Here is an 18,184-nt window from a genome sequence, read left to right as displayed (position 1 = left end):
GGCTCAGTACTGGGTCCCTTGCTTTTTGTGGTATATATCAATGATCTTGACTTGAATATAGAGGGTATGATTAAGAAGTTTGCAGATGATACTAAAATCGGCTGTGGTTGATAAGACGAAAGCTGCAGACTGCAGGAAGATATCAATAAATTGGTCAGGTGGGCAGAACAGTGGCAAATGGAATTCAATCTGGAGAAGTGTGAGGTAATGCATTTGGGGAGGGCTAACAAGGAAAGGGAATACACATTAAATGGTAGGACACGGAGTAGTGTAGAGGAACAAAGGGACCTTGGAGTGCATGTTCACAGATCCCTGAAGGTAGCAGGACAGGTAGATAAGGTGGTTAAGAAGGCATACGGGATACTTGCCTTTATTAGCCATGGCATAGAATACAAGAGCAGGGAGGTTATGCTTCAACTGTATAAATCACTAGTTAGGCCTCAGCTAGAGTACTGCGTGCAGTTCTGGTCACCACATTACAGGAAGGACGTGATTGCACTAGAGAGGGTACAGAGGAGATTTACAAGGATGTTGCTGGGAGTAGAGAATCTTAGCTATGAGGAAAGACTGGATAGGCTGGGGTTGTTTTCCTTGGAACAGAGGAGGCTGAGGGGAGACCTTATTGAGGTGTATAAAATTATGATGGGCCTAGATAAAGTGGATAGGAAGGACCTATTTCCCTTAGCAGAGGGGTCAAAAACCAGGGGGCATAGATTTAAAGTAATTGGGGGAAGGTTTAGAGGGGATTTGAGGGAAAACTTCTTCACCCAGAGGGTTGTGGGGGTCTGGAACTCACTGGCTGAAAGGGTGGTAGAGGCAGGAACCCTAACCACATTTAAAAAGTACTTGGATGTGCACTTGGGATGCTGTAACCTGCAGGGCTACGGACCAAGAGCTGGGAAGTGGGATTAGGCCGGACAGCTCTTTGTTGGCCGGCGCGGACACGATGGGCCGAAATGGCCCCCTTCCGTGCTGTAACATTCTATGATTCTATGAGTACTGCCCCTCCGACAATGCGGCGCTCCCTCAGTACTGCCCCTCCAACAGTGCGGCGCTCCCTCAGTACTGCCCCCCGACAGTGCGGCGCTCCCTCAGTACTGCCCCCCGACAGTGCGGCGCTCCCTCAGTACAGCCCCTCCAACAGTGCGGCGCTCCCTCAGTACTGCCCCTCCGACAGTGCAGCGCTCGCTCAGTACTGCCCCTCCAACAGTGCGGCGCTCCCTCAGTACTGCCCCCCGACAGTGCGGCGCTCTCTCAGTACAGCCCCTCCGACAGTGCGGCGCTCCCTCAGTACTGCCCTCCGACAGTGCAGCGCTCCCTCAGTACTGCCCCCCGACAGTGCGGGGCTCCCTCAGTACTGCCCCTCCGACAGTGCGGCGCTCCCTCAGTACTGCCCCTCCGACAGTGCGGCGCTCCCTCAGTACTGCCCCTCCGACAGTGCGGCGCTCCCTCAGTACTGCCCCTCCGACAGTGCGGCGCTCCCTCAGTACTGCCCCTCCGACAGTGCGGCGCTCCCTCAGTACTGCCCCTCCGACAGTGCGGCGCTCCCTCAGTACTGCCCCTCCGACAGTGCAGCGCTCCCTCAGTACTGCCCCTCCGACAGTGCAGCTCTCCCTCAGTACTGCCCCTCCGACAGTGCGGCGCTCCCTCAGTACTGCCCCTCCGACAGTGCGGCGCTCCCTCAGTACTGCCCCTCCGACAGTGCGGCGCTCCCTCAGTACTGCCCCTCCGACAGTGCAACGCCCTCTCAGTACTGCCCCCCGACAGAGCAGCACTCCCTCAGTACTGCCCCGCCGACAGTGCAGCACTCCCTCAGTACTGCCCCGCCGACAGTGCAGCACTCCCTCAGTACAGCCCCTCCGACAGTGCGGCGCTTCCTCAGTACTGCCCCTCCGACAGTGCGGCGCTCCCTCAGTACTGCCCCCCCAACAGTGCAGCGCTCCCTCAGTACTGCCCCTCCGACAGTGCGGCGCTCCCTCAGTACTGCCCCTCCAACAGTGCAGCGCTCCCTCAGTACTGCCCCTCCAACAGTGCGGCGCTCCCTCAGTACTGCCCCCCGACAGTGCGGCGCTCCCTCAGTACAGCCCCTCCGACAGTGCTGCCCTCCGACAGTGCGGCGCTCCCTTTGTACTGCCCCTCCGACAGTGCGGCGCTCCCTCAGTACTGCCCCTCCGACAGTGCGGCGCTCCCTCAGTACTGCCCCTCCGACAGTGCAGCTCTCCCTCAGTACTGCCCCTCCGACAGTGCGGCGCTCCCTCGGTACTGCCCCTCCGACAGTGTGGCGCTCCCTCGGTACTGCCCCTCCGACAGTGCAACGCTCCCTCAGGACTACCCCCCGACAGAGCAGCACTCCCTCACTACTGCCCCGCCGACAGTGCAGCACTCCCTCAGTACAGCCCCTCCGACAGTGCGGCGCTCCCTCAGTACTGCCCTCCGACAGTGCAGCGCTCCCTCAGTACTGCCCCCCGACAGTGCGGGGCTCCCTCAGTACTGCCCCTCCGACAGTGCGGCGCTCCCTCAGTACTGCCCCTCCGACAGTGCGGCGCTCCCTCAGTACTGCCCCTCCGACAGTGCGGCGCTCCCTCAGTACTGCCCCTCCGACAGTGCGGCGCTCCCTCAGTACTGCCCCTCCGACAGTGCGGCGCTCCCTCAGTACTGCCCCTCCGACAGTGCGGCGCTCCCTCAGTACTGCCCCTCCGACAGTGCAGCGCTCCCTCAGTACTGCCCCTCCGACAGTGCAGCTCTCCCTCAGTACTGCCCCTCCGACAGTGCGGCGCTCCCTCAGTACTGCCCCTCCGACAGTGCGGCGCTCCCTCAGTACTGCCCCTCCGACAGTGCGGCGCTCCCTCAGTACTGCCCCTCCGACAGTGCAACGCCCTCTCAGTACTGCCCCCCGACAGAGCAGCACTCCCTCAGTACTGCCCCGCCGACAGTGCAGCACTCCCTCAGTACTGCCCCGCCGACAGTGCAGCACTCCCTCAGTACAGCCCCTCCGACAGTGCGGCGCTTCCTCAGTACTGCCCCTCCGACAGTGCGGCGCTCCCTCAGTACTGCCCCCCCAACAGTGCAGCGCTCCCTCAGTACTGCCCCTCCGACAGTGCGGCGCTCCCTCAGTACTGCCCCTCCAACAGTGCAGCGCTCCCTCAGTACTGCCCCTCCAACAGTGCGGCGCTCCCTCAGTACTGCCCCCCGACAGTGCGGCGCTCCCTCAGTACAGCCCCTCCGACAGTGCTGCCCTCCGACAGTGCGGCGCTCCCTTTGTACTGCCCCTCCGACAGTGCGGCGCTCCCTCAGTACTGCCCCTCCGACAGTGCGGCGCTCCCTCAGTACTGCCCCTCCGACAGTGCAGCTCTCCCTCAGTACTGCCCCTCCGACAGTGCGGCGCTCCCTCGGTACTGCCCCTCCGACAGTGTGGCGCTCCCTCGGTACTGCCCCTCCGACAGTGCAACGCTCCCTCAGGACTGCCCCCCGACAGAGCAGCACTCCCTCACTACTGCCCCGCCGACAGTGCAGCACTCCCTCAGTACAGCCCCTCCGACAGTGCGGCGCTCCCTCAGTACTGCCCCTCCGACAGTGCGGCGCTCCCTCAGTACTGCACCCCCTACAGCGCAGCGCTCCCTCAGTACTGCCCCTCCAACAGTGCGGCGCTCCCTCAGTACTGCCCCCCGACAGTGCGGCGCTCCCTCAGTACTGCCCCTCCGACAGTGCGGCGCTCCCTCAGTACTGCCCTCCGACAGTGCAGCGCTCCCTCAGTACTGCCCCCCGACAGTGCGGCGCTCCCTCAGTACTGCCCCTCCGACAGTGCGGCGCTCCCTCAGTACTGCCCCCCGACAGTGCGGCGCTCCCTCAGTACTGCCCCTCCGACAGTGCGGCGCTCCCTCAGTACTGCCCCTCCGACAGTGCGGCGCTCCCTCAGTACTGCCCCTCCGACAGTGCGGCGCTCCCTCAGTACTGCCCCTCCGACAGTGCGGCGCTCCCTCAGTACTGCCCCTCCGACAGTGCAGCACTCCCTCAGTACTGCCCCTCCGACAGTGCGGCGCTCTCTCAGTACTGCCCCTCCGACAGTGCGGCGCTCTCTCAGTACTGCCCCTCCGACAGTGCGGCGCTCTCTCAGTACTGCCCCCCGACAGTGCGGCGCTCCCTCAGTACTGCCCCTCCGACAGTGCGGCGCTCTCTCAGTACTGCCCCTCCGACAGTGCGGCGCTCCCTCAGTACTGCCCCTCCGACAGTGCGGCGCTCTCTCGGTACTGCCCCTCCGACAGTGCGGCGCTCCCTCAGTACTGCCCCTCCGACAGTGCGGCGCTCTCTCAGTACTGCCCCTCCGACAGTGCGGCGCTCCCTCAGTCCTGCCCCTCCGACAGTGCGGCGCTCCCTCAGTACTGCCCCTCCGACAGTGCGGCGCTCTCTCAGTACTGCCCCTCCGACAGTGCGGCGCTCCGTCAGTACTGCCCCTCCGACAGTGCGGCGCTTTCTCAGTACTGCCCCTCCGACAGTGCTGCGCTCCCTCAGTACTGCCCCTCCGACAGTGCGGCGCTCCCTCAGTACTGCCCCTCCGACAGTGCGGCGCTCCCTCAGTACTGCCCCTCCGACAGTGCGGCGCTCTCTCAGTACTGCCCCCCGACAGTGCGGCGCTCTCTCAGTACTGCCCCTCCGACAGTGCAGCACTCCCTCAGTACTGCCCCCCAACAGTGCGGCGCTCCCTCAGTACTGCCCCTCCGACAGTGCGGCGCTCTCTCAGTACTGCCCCCTGACAGTGCGGCGCTCCCTCAGTACTGCCCCTCCGACAGTGCGGCGCTCTCTCAGTACTGCCCCTCCGACAGTGCGGCGCTCCCTCAGTACTGCCCCTCCGACAGTGCGGCGCTCCCTCAGTACTGCCCCTCCGACAGTGCGGCGCTCTCTCAGTACTGCCCCTCCGACAGTGCGGCGCTCCCTCAGTACTGCCCCTCCGACAGTGCAGCGCTCCCTCAGTACTGCCCCTCCGACAGTGCGGCGCTCCCTCAGTACTGCCCCTCCGACAGTGCGGCGCTCCCTCAGTACTGCCCCTTTGTGGTGCTCACTGCCTCACCCGTTGGTCCTGGCATCACTGCGCTATTGAACTGTGTGAATCACTGAGAAGTTTTATTTTAAGTAAAAGTGTTCCTTTTTATGAACATTTCCTGAGATATTTAAGTGAGAGGTTTCGGTAAAATCAGCTTTTTTACTGTTTATTGGCGATCTGAGAAACAGGAGAGAGAACGGTCGGAATGTGAGGGAGCAGCTTCCAACAGAGGAGAGTCAGCAGTCCCGCAGCATATAGACAGGGGGCACAGACGGGGGGCGCAGACGGGGGGCGCAGACGGGGGGCGCAGACGGGGGGGCGCAGACGGGGGGGCGCAGACGGGGGGCGCAGACGGGGGGCGCAGACGGGGGGGCGCAGACACTGGGCGCAGACAGGGAGCGCAGACAGGGAGCGCAGACAGGGGGCGCAGACAGGGGGCGCAGACAGGGGGCGCAGACAGGGAGCGCAGACAGGGGGCGCAGACAGGGGGCGTAGACACTGGGCGCAGACGGGGAGCGCAGACGGGGAGCGCAGACGGGGAGCGCAGACGGGGAGCGCAGACGGGGGGCGCAGACGGGGGGCGCAGACGGGGGGCGCAGACGGGGGGCGCAGACGGGGAGCGCAGACGGGGAGCGCAGACGGGGAGCGCAGACGGGGGGCGCAGACGGGGGGCGCAGACGGGGAGCGCAGACAGGGGGCGCAGACAGGGGGCGCAGACAGGGGGCGCAGACACTGGGCGCAGACGGGGGGCGCAGACGGGGGGCGCAGACGGGGGGCGCAGACGGGGGGCGCAGACGGGGGGCGCAGACGGGGGGCGCAGACAGGGGGCGCAGACAGGGGGCGCAGACAGGGGGCGCAGACAGGGGGCGCAGATGGGGCGCAGACAGGGGGCTCAGACAGGGAACGCAGACAGGGAGCGCAGACAGGGAGCGCAGACAGTAGTCGCAGACAGGGGCCGCAGACAGGGAGAGCAGACAGGGGGCGCAGACAGGGGGCGCAGACACTGGGCGCAGACACTGGGCGCAGACAGTAGATGCAGACACTGGGTGCAGACAGGGTGCGCAGACAGTAGACGCAGACACTGGGCGCAGACAGGGGGTGCAGACACTGGGCGCAGACAGTAGACGCAGACACTGGGCGCAGACTCTGATTGACTGTGTTTAAAGTCTGTGCTTTCTTTCCCCAGCTGGACAAGCGTCCGAACTCTCACTGACAGCCTGGGAACTACATTATCTTTCAAAATGTTTGAAATAAAATATTGATGGAATTTTGAAGCCTTTATTACGAGTGAGTAATCATAACTTGGAAAAACAAAAGTCAGTTTTAGATTCCAAACCACTTTTCAGAAAACATCTACAATTTGGGTTTTGTAGATGATATTGGCCCTCACTGGGATACAGGGTCACGGACCCTGTGGGTGGCGACCGTCCCACACTGGGATACGGGGTCACGGACCCTGTGGGTGGCGACCCTCCCACCCTGGGATACGGGGTCACGGACCCTGTGGGTGGCGACCTTCCCACACTGGGATACGGGGTCACGGACCCTGTGGGTGGCGACCGTCCCACACTGGGATACGGGGTCACGGACCCTGTGGGTGGCGACCTTCCCACACTGGGATACGGGGTCACGGACCCTGTGGGTGGCGACCTTCCCACACTGGGATACGGGATCACGGACCCTGTGGGTGGCGACCGTCCCACACTGGGATACGGGATCACGGACCCTGTGGGTGGCGACCGTCCCACACTGGGATACGGGGTCACGGACCCTGTGGGTGGCGACCTTCCCACACTGGGATACGGGGTCACGGACCCTGTGGGTGGCGACCTTCCCACACTGGGATACGGGGTCACGGACCCTGTGGGTGGCGACCTTCCCACACTGGGATACGGGGTCACGGACCCTGTGGGTGGCGACCTTCCCACACTGGGATACGGGTACCAACGGAATGCAGCAAAGGCGGGTGGATGGAGTTGAGATACAGATCAGCCATGATCTGATTGAATGACGGAACGGGCTCGAGGGGCCGAATGGCCTCTTCCTGTTCCTGTGTCAGGAGCAGTTGGGAATCAGGAGACTTTCTGCTGAATTATTGGCCAGGGGCAGCAGCTAGTGGGGTAAGGGCTGACACTGGGGCAAGTGCTGAGGGGGATTGACAGGGTAGATGCTGAGAGGCTGTTTCCCCCTGGCTGGAGAGTCCAGAACCAGGGGTCATAGTCTCAGGATAAGGGGTTGGCCATTTAGGACTGAGATGAGGAAGAATTTCTTCACTCAGAGGGTGGTGAATCTTTGGAATTCTCTGCCCCAGAGGGCAGTGGAGGCTCAGTCGTTGAGTATATTCAAGGCTGAGATCGATGAACTTTGAGGCCTAGAAATTCGGTTGGTTGCACCAGCGATTAGCGCCTAAAGAGCCTGAGATTTGCGGCGTTACCCAATTTTCGGATGTGCGCAGTGATCCTAGCGCATCCGGCCATATTGAGTAGCCTGTTCGCGCTGGTGCTAAGTCTTTGCGCCCGCTTGCGGGCGCAGCTAGATCATGACGTCATTTCATTGTGCAACGCCTTTTTGGCGCCCCGTACCGGAAATTCAGTGGCGCCCCCCTCCGTTTCGCCTGGCGCTATTAGTGACAGTTGGATGGAACGTTACCAGGTCCATCTCGTACTCGGGGGGGCGCTCTTTAAAGGGGACAGCACTACTATAAAACCGGCAGCCATTTGGCCTGGCCATTCTGCTCGCTGCTGGAGAGAGTTGCAGACCTTCAGTGGCAAAGACTTGTTGTTATTGAGCCAGAGGAGCCTTGGGACCTTCAGCCCTGTTCAGAGCAGTTGGATCCAGAAAGCTGACTGCGTCTTATTCATTGGACAGAATAATGGGAGCTGCTTTGGAGGGGCACGTTATCCTTGCTGAACAGCTGGCAGGGGCACAGAGACAGAGGGAGAGAGGGCCGGGATTGGCCAGAAGGAGGAGGGCCAATGGATGTTGCCAAATCCGACCATACGCTACCAGGGTTTTCAGGCAGCAGGTCTCCTACCTTACCATGTCGGAGGAGCAGTGTCTGCGAAGGCTCAGATTTGGTAAGGATGTTGTCACTGAGCTGTGCCACATGCTTGCTGAGGATCTGCAGCCGCGGATACGGTGCAGGACCTCTCTGTCGGTGGCTGTGAAAGTCACTGTTGTGCTCAACTTTTACGCCAGCGGATCGTTTCAGGCAGCAGCTGGGGACATTTCTAATATCTCTCAATTTGCGGTGCATTGCTGCATCCGGCAAGTTACAGCTGCCCTCTACAAAAGGAGGCGCGATTTCATCACCTTCCCTCTGACCCTGGAGAAGCAGGGGGAGCGTGCACAGGGCTTCGCGGCTATTGCGGACTTCCCCATGGTGCAGGGGGCCATTGATTGTACACACGTGGCTTTGCGGGCACCATTGCAGAATCCGGAGGAGTTCCGTAACCGAAAGGGGTTCCACTCCCTTAATGTGCAGCTGGTCTGTGATCACCGGCAGATGATCATGGCGGTGAACGCACAATTCCCTGGCAGCAGCCATGATGCCTTCGTCCTGCGGCAGAGCTCAGTGGCTGACCTTTTTGAGGCCCCGGATCACCCACGAGGCTGGCTTCTTGGCGACAAGGGCTATCCTCTCTGCACATGGCTCATGACCCCGCTCCGTTTGCCCAGCACCCCGGCAGAAGAGCATTAAAATAACAGCCATCAGGCCACCAGGAACATTGTGGAGCACACAATTGGTGTGCTGAAGCAGCGTTTCCGTTGTCTAGACCATTCGGGGGGCGCCCTACAGTACTCGCCGGAGCATGTGGCGCACATCGTTGTCTGCTGCATGCTCCACAACCTGGCCATTCGACGCACCCAGCCAATGCCAGCCGACCCTCAAGGTACAGCAGAGCAGGCGGACGAGGAGGAGGAGGAAGAGGAGGAGGAGCAGCATGCGGGCGAGGAGGATCAGGAGGAGGAGGAGGAAGAGGAAGATGGGAGGGCTCCAGAAACTGGAAGGGCAGTTCGTCAGAGGCTCATAAGGATTCGGTTCTAGGCCCCTCGGACAGAATGGTGGCTGTGAATCGAACAGCGCCCTCCCGTTCGCTGTAAGCCTATGAAGGCCTCGATGATTGTAAATAGTGTACAGCTCGATTGTAAATAAAAAGTTTTCTTTATTTTCAAACAAGTGCTTCCTTCCAGCATGACAACGTAATGGTAACAGAAATCATAACTAACAAACTAACAGATAACTGTCTGGCAACCCAGCAAAACTAACCAAACCATAACAAACAAACACAGCAGGTGTGGACAGCCTTAAAACCGGAAAAAGAGACGTCTTAGCACCTCCCTCTACTGGTGACCCCTTGATGGAGACCGACTCCTCTTACGAGGTCGGCCCCTTCCCTCCCTGCAGCTCCTCCGTAATTGTACCCCAGTGGCTGGGTCAAGGCTGGGGGACGCCTGCTGAGTGTCTGGAGGCGCTGAAGCCCCTGAGGGACGGCCTGGACGACCTCTGGGCTTGGAGGTCCCACAAGCAGGCTGCTCCAACTGGGCATGCCTGCTAGCAGTGTGCCGCGCAGGTGGCGGCAGCTGCTCTGCTGACGTGCCAGAGTTGGCATCAGGACTGCTCACACGCAGAGAGAGGACACCTGCACCATGGTCGGCCGACACACTGGCACTCTGACGGTGCCGCACCGGATCATCCGCCGCTATCGACTGCTCCACAGATTCATGGCCTGCTGTGGTGCTGCAAGGGCCTGGGGTGATCCTGCCTGATGCAGCTACGGTGGCAGCAGTGAGTGTTCGCGTGGCCTCAATCTGGGTGTGGACGAGGCCAGCAAGTGACTGCGTGGCAGCAGTGAGGACCTGCGTGGCAGGTGCCAGTGCTTCGGATAAGTCATGGACAGTCCTTTCCACTGCCTCGGACAAGCCCTGGACAGACCTTTCCATTGCTGGGCCGAAGCCCTGGACAGTCCTTTCCATTGCTGGGCCGAAGCCCTGGACAGACCTTTCCATTGCTGGGCCGAAGCCCTGGACAGTCTTTTCCATTGCTGCCCCAAAGTCCACCAGACTCTTTGCCAGTGTGTCGATCGACTCAGGCATCCTCCCCACTGCAGCCATCAGCTCAATGTGCCTGAGCCGGGCCTGGGCGCTCATTTCCACAAGGCTACGCACCTCCTCTGCACTCTATGCAGCAGTCATGGTGGCCTGCCTCGCCCTCCGTGGAGACGGCCCCTGAGCGTCCCTACCCCCCGCGCGTTGCTGCAGGCCGCTGGTCCCTGCAACTGGCTCCTCATCAGAGCCCCCCCACTGCCCTCAAGGAAACTACTATCCCCAGTCTCCACATGCGGTGGCTCCCCTGAGGCTGGCACGGATGGTCCGGCTTCCTCCTGGTCATCGCCTCCGGAGGCACTGGCCCTGGCAGCTTGAGGGGCCGGCTCCTGAGCTGGTGATGCAGCATCTGAAAGCAGGGAGGTTGAAGAGTGGCTTTAGCAAAAGGACAGTTTGGCAGCAAGGGATGCAACAGTGCGGCAATGCTATGACATGGGTCCGCATTGAGAAAGCATGCTGGCAGGGGAAACAACTGAAAGGTGACAGCTGTAATAGTTGAGAAACTTACCATCGCTGTGGACAATGGGGTTGGCAGCTGCAGTGGTGACAGGACCACTCAGACGTCCTCCCACAATCTGGTGGACTCTCTCCTCGAGATCCATCAGAGGCTCCACTTGAGGACGGCCTCCTCCGGTGCGAAGCTGCTCCTTTTGATTCCGCGCCAGCTTGGCCTGCAGGGCAAAGGACGGGAAGTGATGTTACATGATGCCCTCAGTTATCATCTCATGCCCCCTGTAGTGTATGTAACTGTTCTACCTTTAAGAGAACTATTGTATGTAACCGTCCACCTTTAAGAGAACTATTTTAGGTGTGGCACTACTTTATCTTGGCTGCTGTATACTGTAATACCGACGGTGACCACACCGGTATATAAGTGCTGTGTCAGGATTTATTGGGCAGATTCGCCCTGACCTTCGAATAGTAAAGTCCTGTTAAAGTTACTCTTGTAGTCTGTGTATTAATTCACCATAATACCTACAGACTTTACAGTGGCGACGAGTTCGATCTTACCCTGCGGCAACAATACTTCCGAAGCAGTTAACGAGTGTCGAGAAGAGGCACCCGCCCTCGTCGTTCTGCTGAGAGAAAACTCGAGTCTGCAGAGCAAGGAAGAAGGAAGAATTCAGACACGAAGCCTTCCATCAGCAACAGGCACTGATTGTCCCTTCTGCCACGGTGGTGAGTGAGCCGATCAGCACGAGAAGCAAGTCGGCCACGGTGACTGTGAGTAAAGGGAAAATAAAAAAAAATAATAATAAACGGAGGATAAGGGCGGTGAACTCGACCACAGTCGGGGGAAAGGAGCCGGACAGAAGTCGGGCCCAGAGGCGCTGAGACTGGGGCAGCGTGGAGCACGGAAGCCGCGGTACAAGCGGGCTGGGAGACGCAACGGCGTCGTGAGACAGCTAGACCGCGACCGGCGAAAAAGGCCGGGCAGCTACCGAGGCCACGAGGCGCTGCGACCGGGATCGTGAGGCGCGGGAAGATATAAAAATAAATAAACCGCGGTGAACTCAGCCGCAGCCGGGGAGGAAAGCACCGGACTGCGAGAGGGCTGGGAGGCGCGATTGGAGTGAAAAAGGCCGGGCAGCGACCGAGGCCACGAAGCGCTGCGACCGGGATCGTAAGGCGCGGGAAGATATAAAAATAAATAAATCGCGGAGAACTCAGCCGCAGCCGGGGAGGAAAGCACCGGACTGCGAGAGGGCTGGGAGGCGCGATTGGAAGCCGCTGAGGGAGAGACAGAGCCCGAGCGAGCGGGAGAGACAGAGCCCGAGCGAGGGAGACTGAGCGAGATCCAGCCCAGCGGCTGAAACTGTTCGTCGTCAACGGGTTGTACCCAGCGCCGGTTGCCCTGCCGAGAAAAGGGAACAAGGAACGCACTGAAGCCGACGCGCAGGCTGCGAACCCCGAAAGCCAGCGGTCGTCGCCCGAGGGAAAAGCTTACCCCTCCCGCCAGGGGAAGAAACGCGGGAAGCCGCCAGTAGGCGGGGAAGAAGACAGAAGCGGGAAACCGCCATTTTGAAAGTGGGCGGGGAAAGAAGACAAGCGCGGGAAACCGCCATTTTGAAAAAAAAAGTTAAAGAAATATTTCGTTGTTGTTTCTCAGGAAGAGTGTGAAGATGCCTAAGCGTAGTAACATCAACGGTTTCGATTCCGATGTGGAAGATTGGGCCACGTATGTAGAACGCATCGAGATATATTGTAAGGTCAATAAGATAGCAAATTATGACAAAGCTCTAACCTTACTAAACTCAATGGGTGCGAAGACATACGGGTTATTGAAGCATCTTCTATCACCAGCTAAACCGGCGGATCAGTCTTTCGCTAATATTGTTGCTGTCCTGAAGGATCATTTTAACCCCGCACCGCTGATGTTAGCGGAACGATCTAAATTTTACGTGAGAACGCAACGAAAAGAGGAAAGCAACGCGGAGTACCTGGTTGAACTGCATAGGCTAGCAAAATACTGTCAGTTTGGGGTAAATCTGACAGAGGCACTGAGAGACAAGTTCGTGTGCGGGATGTCGAAGGAAGGAACACAAAAACAACTGCTCGAAGAGAACGATCTTACACTTGATAAGGCTGTCCTTATTGCAGCATCGCACAAAGCCGCAGCTGTTGTGTATGTAAACGTTTACCTTTAAGGGAACTATAGAATGTGACCGTTCGCCTTTAAGAGCACTACTTCAGGGTGGCACTATTTATTGGCTCATGTATACTGTAATACCGATAGTGACCACACCAGTATATAAGGGTTGTGATACGTTAACTAGGGCGGAAATCGCCCAGACCTCTGAATAGTAAAGACCTGTTTTGTTTGTACTTCTAAAGTCTCTGAAGTTATTTACTGCACAACCTACAGACTTTACAGTGGCGACGAGTCCGATCGTACCCTGCGGCAAGACTAACCTGTAGCAGAGAACTTCAAAAAGAAAACACGAGGCTCCGTCTACTAAAAGTATAGTACTTACTGGAAGCTGGAAGATTAACAGCAAAGCTGCGGCAGCAACAGGCACAGATTACCCTGCTACCACATCTTGAGCGAGCCAATCAGCCTAAAACAAGGCGGCCGAAGAGACTGTGAGTAGTTAAAACAAATTAAAAAAAAATAAAAACGGGGTAGAAGTATTTGGAGGAGAAGGGCAAAGCATTCGGGTCCAACGGCGTCGGGTGACAGCCGCACCGCGGGCAATGTGAGAAGCCGTGCAGCAACCGCTGCCACGAAGCGCTGAGCCTGCGAGTAGGCGCGGGAGTGTCAGAGCCGAGAGCCGCGCGAGCGGGGGAGCCAGAGCCGAGCGGGAGGCGTTGCAAGCCAGCGATCGCATCTCCAGATAAGGGCCGAGAGCCGCGAGAGCGATCGGATCTACAGATAAGGGCCGGCAGCCGCTTCGCGATCCAGCGATCGCATTATAGATAAGGACCGCACTCGGGCTGACAGACGGCGTCGGGGGACCGGGTGAAGACCGCCAAGCGCGGGAAAACCGCCATTGAAGTGGGCGGGGAGAGCGAGAAGCGCGGGAAAGCCGCCATTTTTCGCGGGGAAACCGCTGAAGAAGAAGGAAGAAGCGGGAAACCGCCATCTTGGAAATTATTAAGAATTTCAGGAAAGTAATAAGATTTTTCAGAAAGGCTGGTGTGTTCTCAAGAAGAGAGGGAAAATAAGTATAAGTACAGCAATACTTGTGGTGTTCTCAAGAAGAGAGAAGAAAATTAATTAGAATTTTCAGAAACAAGAAATAAGTAAAGCAACACTGGTGGTGTTCTCAAGAAGAGAAGAAAATTAATAATAAGTAAAGAAATACTTGTGCTGTTCTCGGAAAGAGAAGAAGATGCCTAAGCGAGGAAATATTAATGATTTTAATGCTGAAATAGAAGACAGGGCCACGTATGGGGAACGCATAGGAATATATTGCGTAGCCATATACGCCAAGGCAATAACTTTGTTAAATTCGATGGGAGCAAAAACATACGGGCTCTTGAAACATCTAATAGCACCAGTTAAACCAGTGGACCAGACCTTCGAAGAGAGCGTAGCAGTGCTGAAGGATCACTTGAACCCCACACCGTTGATGCTGGCTGAACGATTTAAATTTTACGCCAGAACCCAGAGGCAAGATGAAAGCAATGCGGAATACTTAGTCGAACTGCGTAAGCTAGCGAAATACTGCCAGTTTGGAGGGAATTTGACAGAGGCGCTGCGGGACAAGTTCGTATGCGGCTTGGCCAAAGAAGGAACGCAGAAGCGACTTCTGGAAGAAAACGACCTCACACTGGACAGGGCTGTCCTCATAGCTTCATCGCACGAAGCCGCAGCGAAAGGGACGGCGGAAATGCAGCTAAAGGCGGCGGCACTCGGGGTGGACCAAATGACTGCAAGCATTTCCAAATGCTACTGTTGTGGAAAGACAACGCACGACCAGAATCAGTGCTGGTTTAAGAATCAAGAGTGCAGGAAATGTGGCAAACTGGGTCACATCGTGAAGGTATGCAGGTCCAGAAAGAAGACCAACAAACAAAGGAAGCCACCACCACAAGAAAAGTACAACAAGGTGCATCAGGTGGCTGAAAAGAGTTCAGACGAACAAAATTCAGACTCAGACCCAAACAGCCAGGAGTTGGATAGTCTGAGAATCCACAATGTGGGTAAAGTAACTGATCTACAGACGATCTGGGTCACACTAAAAATAGCTGGAGTCCAAGTACGAATGGAGCTGGACACGGGATCAGCTGTATCCGTCATCAACCAAAAGGACTATCACCGGCTATTCTCTCACATACCCTTAAGAAATACCAAATTCGTATTACAGACATACACGGGGCATCATGTATACCCCCTGGGAAAAATACGAGTCAAGGTGAGAGATAGGGGTAAAGAACACCCACGAATGTATCTGTACGTACTACCTGAGGGAGGACCACCACTTCTGGGACGGGAGTGGATCAAGAAAATAGACATGGAATGGCACTACCGACAAGCAATGACGAGTGAGGACTCGGTGCAGACAAGCAGCTCAGACTCCGAGCCGGAAGACGATAAGTCCAGCTTATGTATGAAAAACAAGATTAACATGAACTCACGGACTAAGGTTGGGAAATCGATGGCGTGCATAAAGACAGAGAATTCTGAGTCTGTTCAAGCTACAGACAGATGCATTATGGAGGAACACCGGGCTAGAACTCAACGTTATGCCAAAGTACAACGACAATTAGAACAGTTGAGTGCCCGTCTCCTACAAGAGATGGAAAAGGTGAAAAAGTTCTGGGACACCGAATGGGAGTCCCTGGAAAGACAACAGAGACAGCTCGCTCAAGCAGAGCGCGACCATAGAGCCATCGTGGCCAAGTACCAATCACATCTCCCTGAGGCTGTTCAGGAACTAGAATATACACAGAACGATCCAAAGGAAGAGGAATCTTCAGGAAGTCAGGATGGTATTCCAGTTCACCTCTACGACTTGTTGCAAGCAGAGTGTAACGAGTTGAAAGAACAGTATGAACAGGCTCGGACTACAATCCTGGAAGGGGTTAACTTGGCAACTTCCGAAAAGCTCGTGTTAGTGAAAGAACATGAACGACTAAAGGTTGACCATAAGCAAGAATTACAAAGTCTGCAGGAAATGTTTGATGAGCTTCAGGCCAAGGCTGACTCATCGTTAGGGATTCAATCCATAGGAAAAAAATTAGTGGTGGAAGACATACCAGAACAGGGAATACAGGATGTCCAAGAACTCGTTAAATTATTAAAGGAAACACAAAATAAATATGAAGCGGCAATGGCCGAGGTCCAACGACTTGAAGAACAGATGCAACTGGAAATCTTTTCAGTGGAAGAAAAGGGAACTGTAAGAAACACAGAGACCGTAAGAATGGGCCATGAACATGAGCTTAAATCGTCAGAGGAGAAGGGTTCGGAGCTCTCAAAAGTTATTGAAATAGCCGAGGTTGCAACACAGACTGAGAAGATGGCAGCAGAGCAACCCTTAGATACCAAAAGTACGCTGACTCATGTCAAGGTTGAACAACAGAACGCTGAAACAACTGCTCCGGTAGAGGGATTGCATAGTCCGATCAATCAATCTCCAAAGGAAGTTGAAGTATTAAAATCACAAATGAGGTCATTAGTAAACAACTTGCTGAAAGCCCAGAAAAAGTTAGAGGAAGCGGAACACGTGAAGAAGTCTCTTCAGGAAAGATGTCTGGATTTGGAACAAAAGCTGGCTGACGTCCAGCTGGGTAGGGAGGACATAGAAGACCCTCTCGCTGGCCTAGCTCAGGACGACTCCGAATATTACTATGTCCTGTCCTGCCCAACTTGTAACTTCGACTCCCACCATACAGAAATCATGGAGGAACACCGAAAGTCTACGGAACATCGGGAGAAGGTGGCTCTACTACGGAAAAAGGAGGAAGAGAAGGAGGAACTGCGCATGCAGCTGGCAGCTGACAGTGGAGCCCAGAGAGTCTCCAAGAAGCAGAAAAGGAAAAGTCAAAACAGAAGATGACCCATCTGAACCATGATTACCTCTACCAGATCACACACGTGGTCCCTCCGAACGGAGCCAATTCAGTTCGGAAGTTCAAACTGTTAAACCCATGGAAGGACTATTGAATGAGTCACTCCAGCAATGTGAACCGACTACACCACAGAGACTGAATCTATGAACTGTTTTCCACAGAGACTGAATCTGTGATCTGTTTTGACATGAAGTTATATATGTTATTATGTTATGTTAAACATGAAGTTATATGACGTTGACTCCATTGAGAGTATATCTGTAAATTGTTATATGACGTTGACTCCATCGAGAGTATATCTGCAACCTGTTTATATAAAATTGAAGATTGTATGTTTAACGGGATTCTGTAAGTAATAAGCTAGGAAGGGAGGAGTGTTGTGTATGTAAACGTTTACCTTTAAGGGAACTATAGAATGTGACCGTTCGCCTTTAAGAGCACTACTTCAGGGTGGCACTATTTATTGGCTCATGTATACTGTAATACCGATAGTGACCACACCAGTATATAAGGGTTGTGATACGTTAACTAGGGCGGAAATCGCCCAGACCTCTGAATAGTAAAGACCTGTTTTGTTTGTACTTCTAAAGTCTCTGAAGTTATTTACTGCACAACCTACAGACTTTACAGCAGCGAGAGGCACGGCGGAAATGCAGCGGAAGACAGCGGTACTCAGTGTGGATCAAATGACTTCGGGTACAACGAAATGTTATCGTTGTGGGAAGACAACACACGACCAGAACCAATGCTGGTTTAAAAACCAGGAATGTAGAAAATGTGGCAAGCTTGGTCACATAGCTAAGGTATGCCGGTCAGGAAAGAAGACCAGCAATAATAAGTCACCGCAGAAGAAGTACAGAAAGGTACATAAGGTGACTGGGAAGAGTCCAGATGAACAGAATTCGGACTCAGACTCCAACAGCAAGGAACTGGGTAGTCTGAGGATTCACAATGTGAGTAAAGAAGCTGACCGACAAACTATCTGGGTCACACTACAGATTGCAAAAGTCCAAGTGAAGATGGAAGTGGACACCGGATCGGCGTTGATGGTCATGAATAAGCAAGATTACAAAAAGTTATTCAAACATATTCCCCTACGGGATACGGAGATAGTATTGCAGACATACACGGGGCACAAAGTATACCCCATTGGAAAGATAAAAGTCAAGGTGAGATACAAGGACAAAGATCACCAAGGGATGGACATGTATGTGCTGCCCAAGGGAGGTCCACCACTTCTGGGACAGGAGTGGATCAGGAAAATAAAGATAGACTGGCATTCACTAAACACAATGACGGTAGATTCCGGAAAGGAAGATGTCAAACCTGAATGGTTGTCCAGAATATTGGACGAAGCTAAAGAGGTATTCCAGCAAGGACTGGGAACACTGAGAGGAATTAAAGCAAAAATCAAGATTGCAGAACATGCAAGCCCAAAATTTTTCAAAGCCAGATCGGTACTGATATACCTATCAATTCATCCAATGAAAAGCGACGAGTTAAGAAAGTAACTATAGGTTT

General features: G+C 55.7%; 1 protein-coding gene across 9 annotated transcripts in view; it reads left to right on the top strand.

Annotated features, from left to right (window-relative positions):
• The window catches only part of LOC147107224 (NAD-dependent protein deacetylase sirtuin-3-like), a 68,894-nt gene extending 55,916 nt beyond the window's left edge, over positions 1-12,978 (top strand). For all 9 annotated transcript variants that reach the window (XM_086008433.1, XM_086008436.1, XM_086008440.1 and 6 more), the window contains one exon: positions 6,225-12,978. In XM_086008433.1, the coding sequence (XP_085864559.1) occupies positions 6,225-6,251 (27 nt within the window). In that variant the 3' untranslated portion in view covers positions 6,252-12,978. The remainder of the gene's footprint in view (positions 1-6,224) is intronic.
• Positions 12,979-18,184: the final 5,206 nt, after the last annotated feature.

This window comes from Somniosus microcephalus, chromosome 15 (genome assembly GCF_052327205.1).
Source record: "Somniosus microcephalus isolate GS21.2 chromosome 15, FLI_Smic_1.0, whole genome shotgun sequence".
In the NCBI taxonomy this organism is placed as follows: domain Eukaryota; kingdom Metazoa; phylum Chordata; class Chondrichthyes; order Squaliformes; family Somniosidae; genus Somniosus; species Somniosus microcephalus.
Note: the sequence above shows the minus strand (reverse complement) of the source record. Positions and strands in the feature narration are given on the sequence as shown.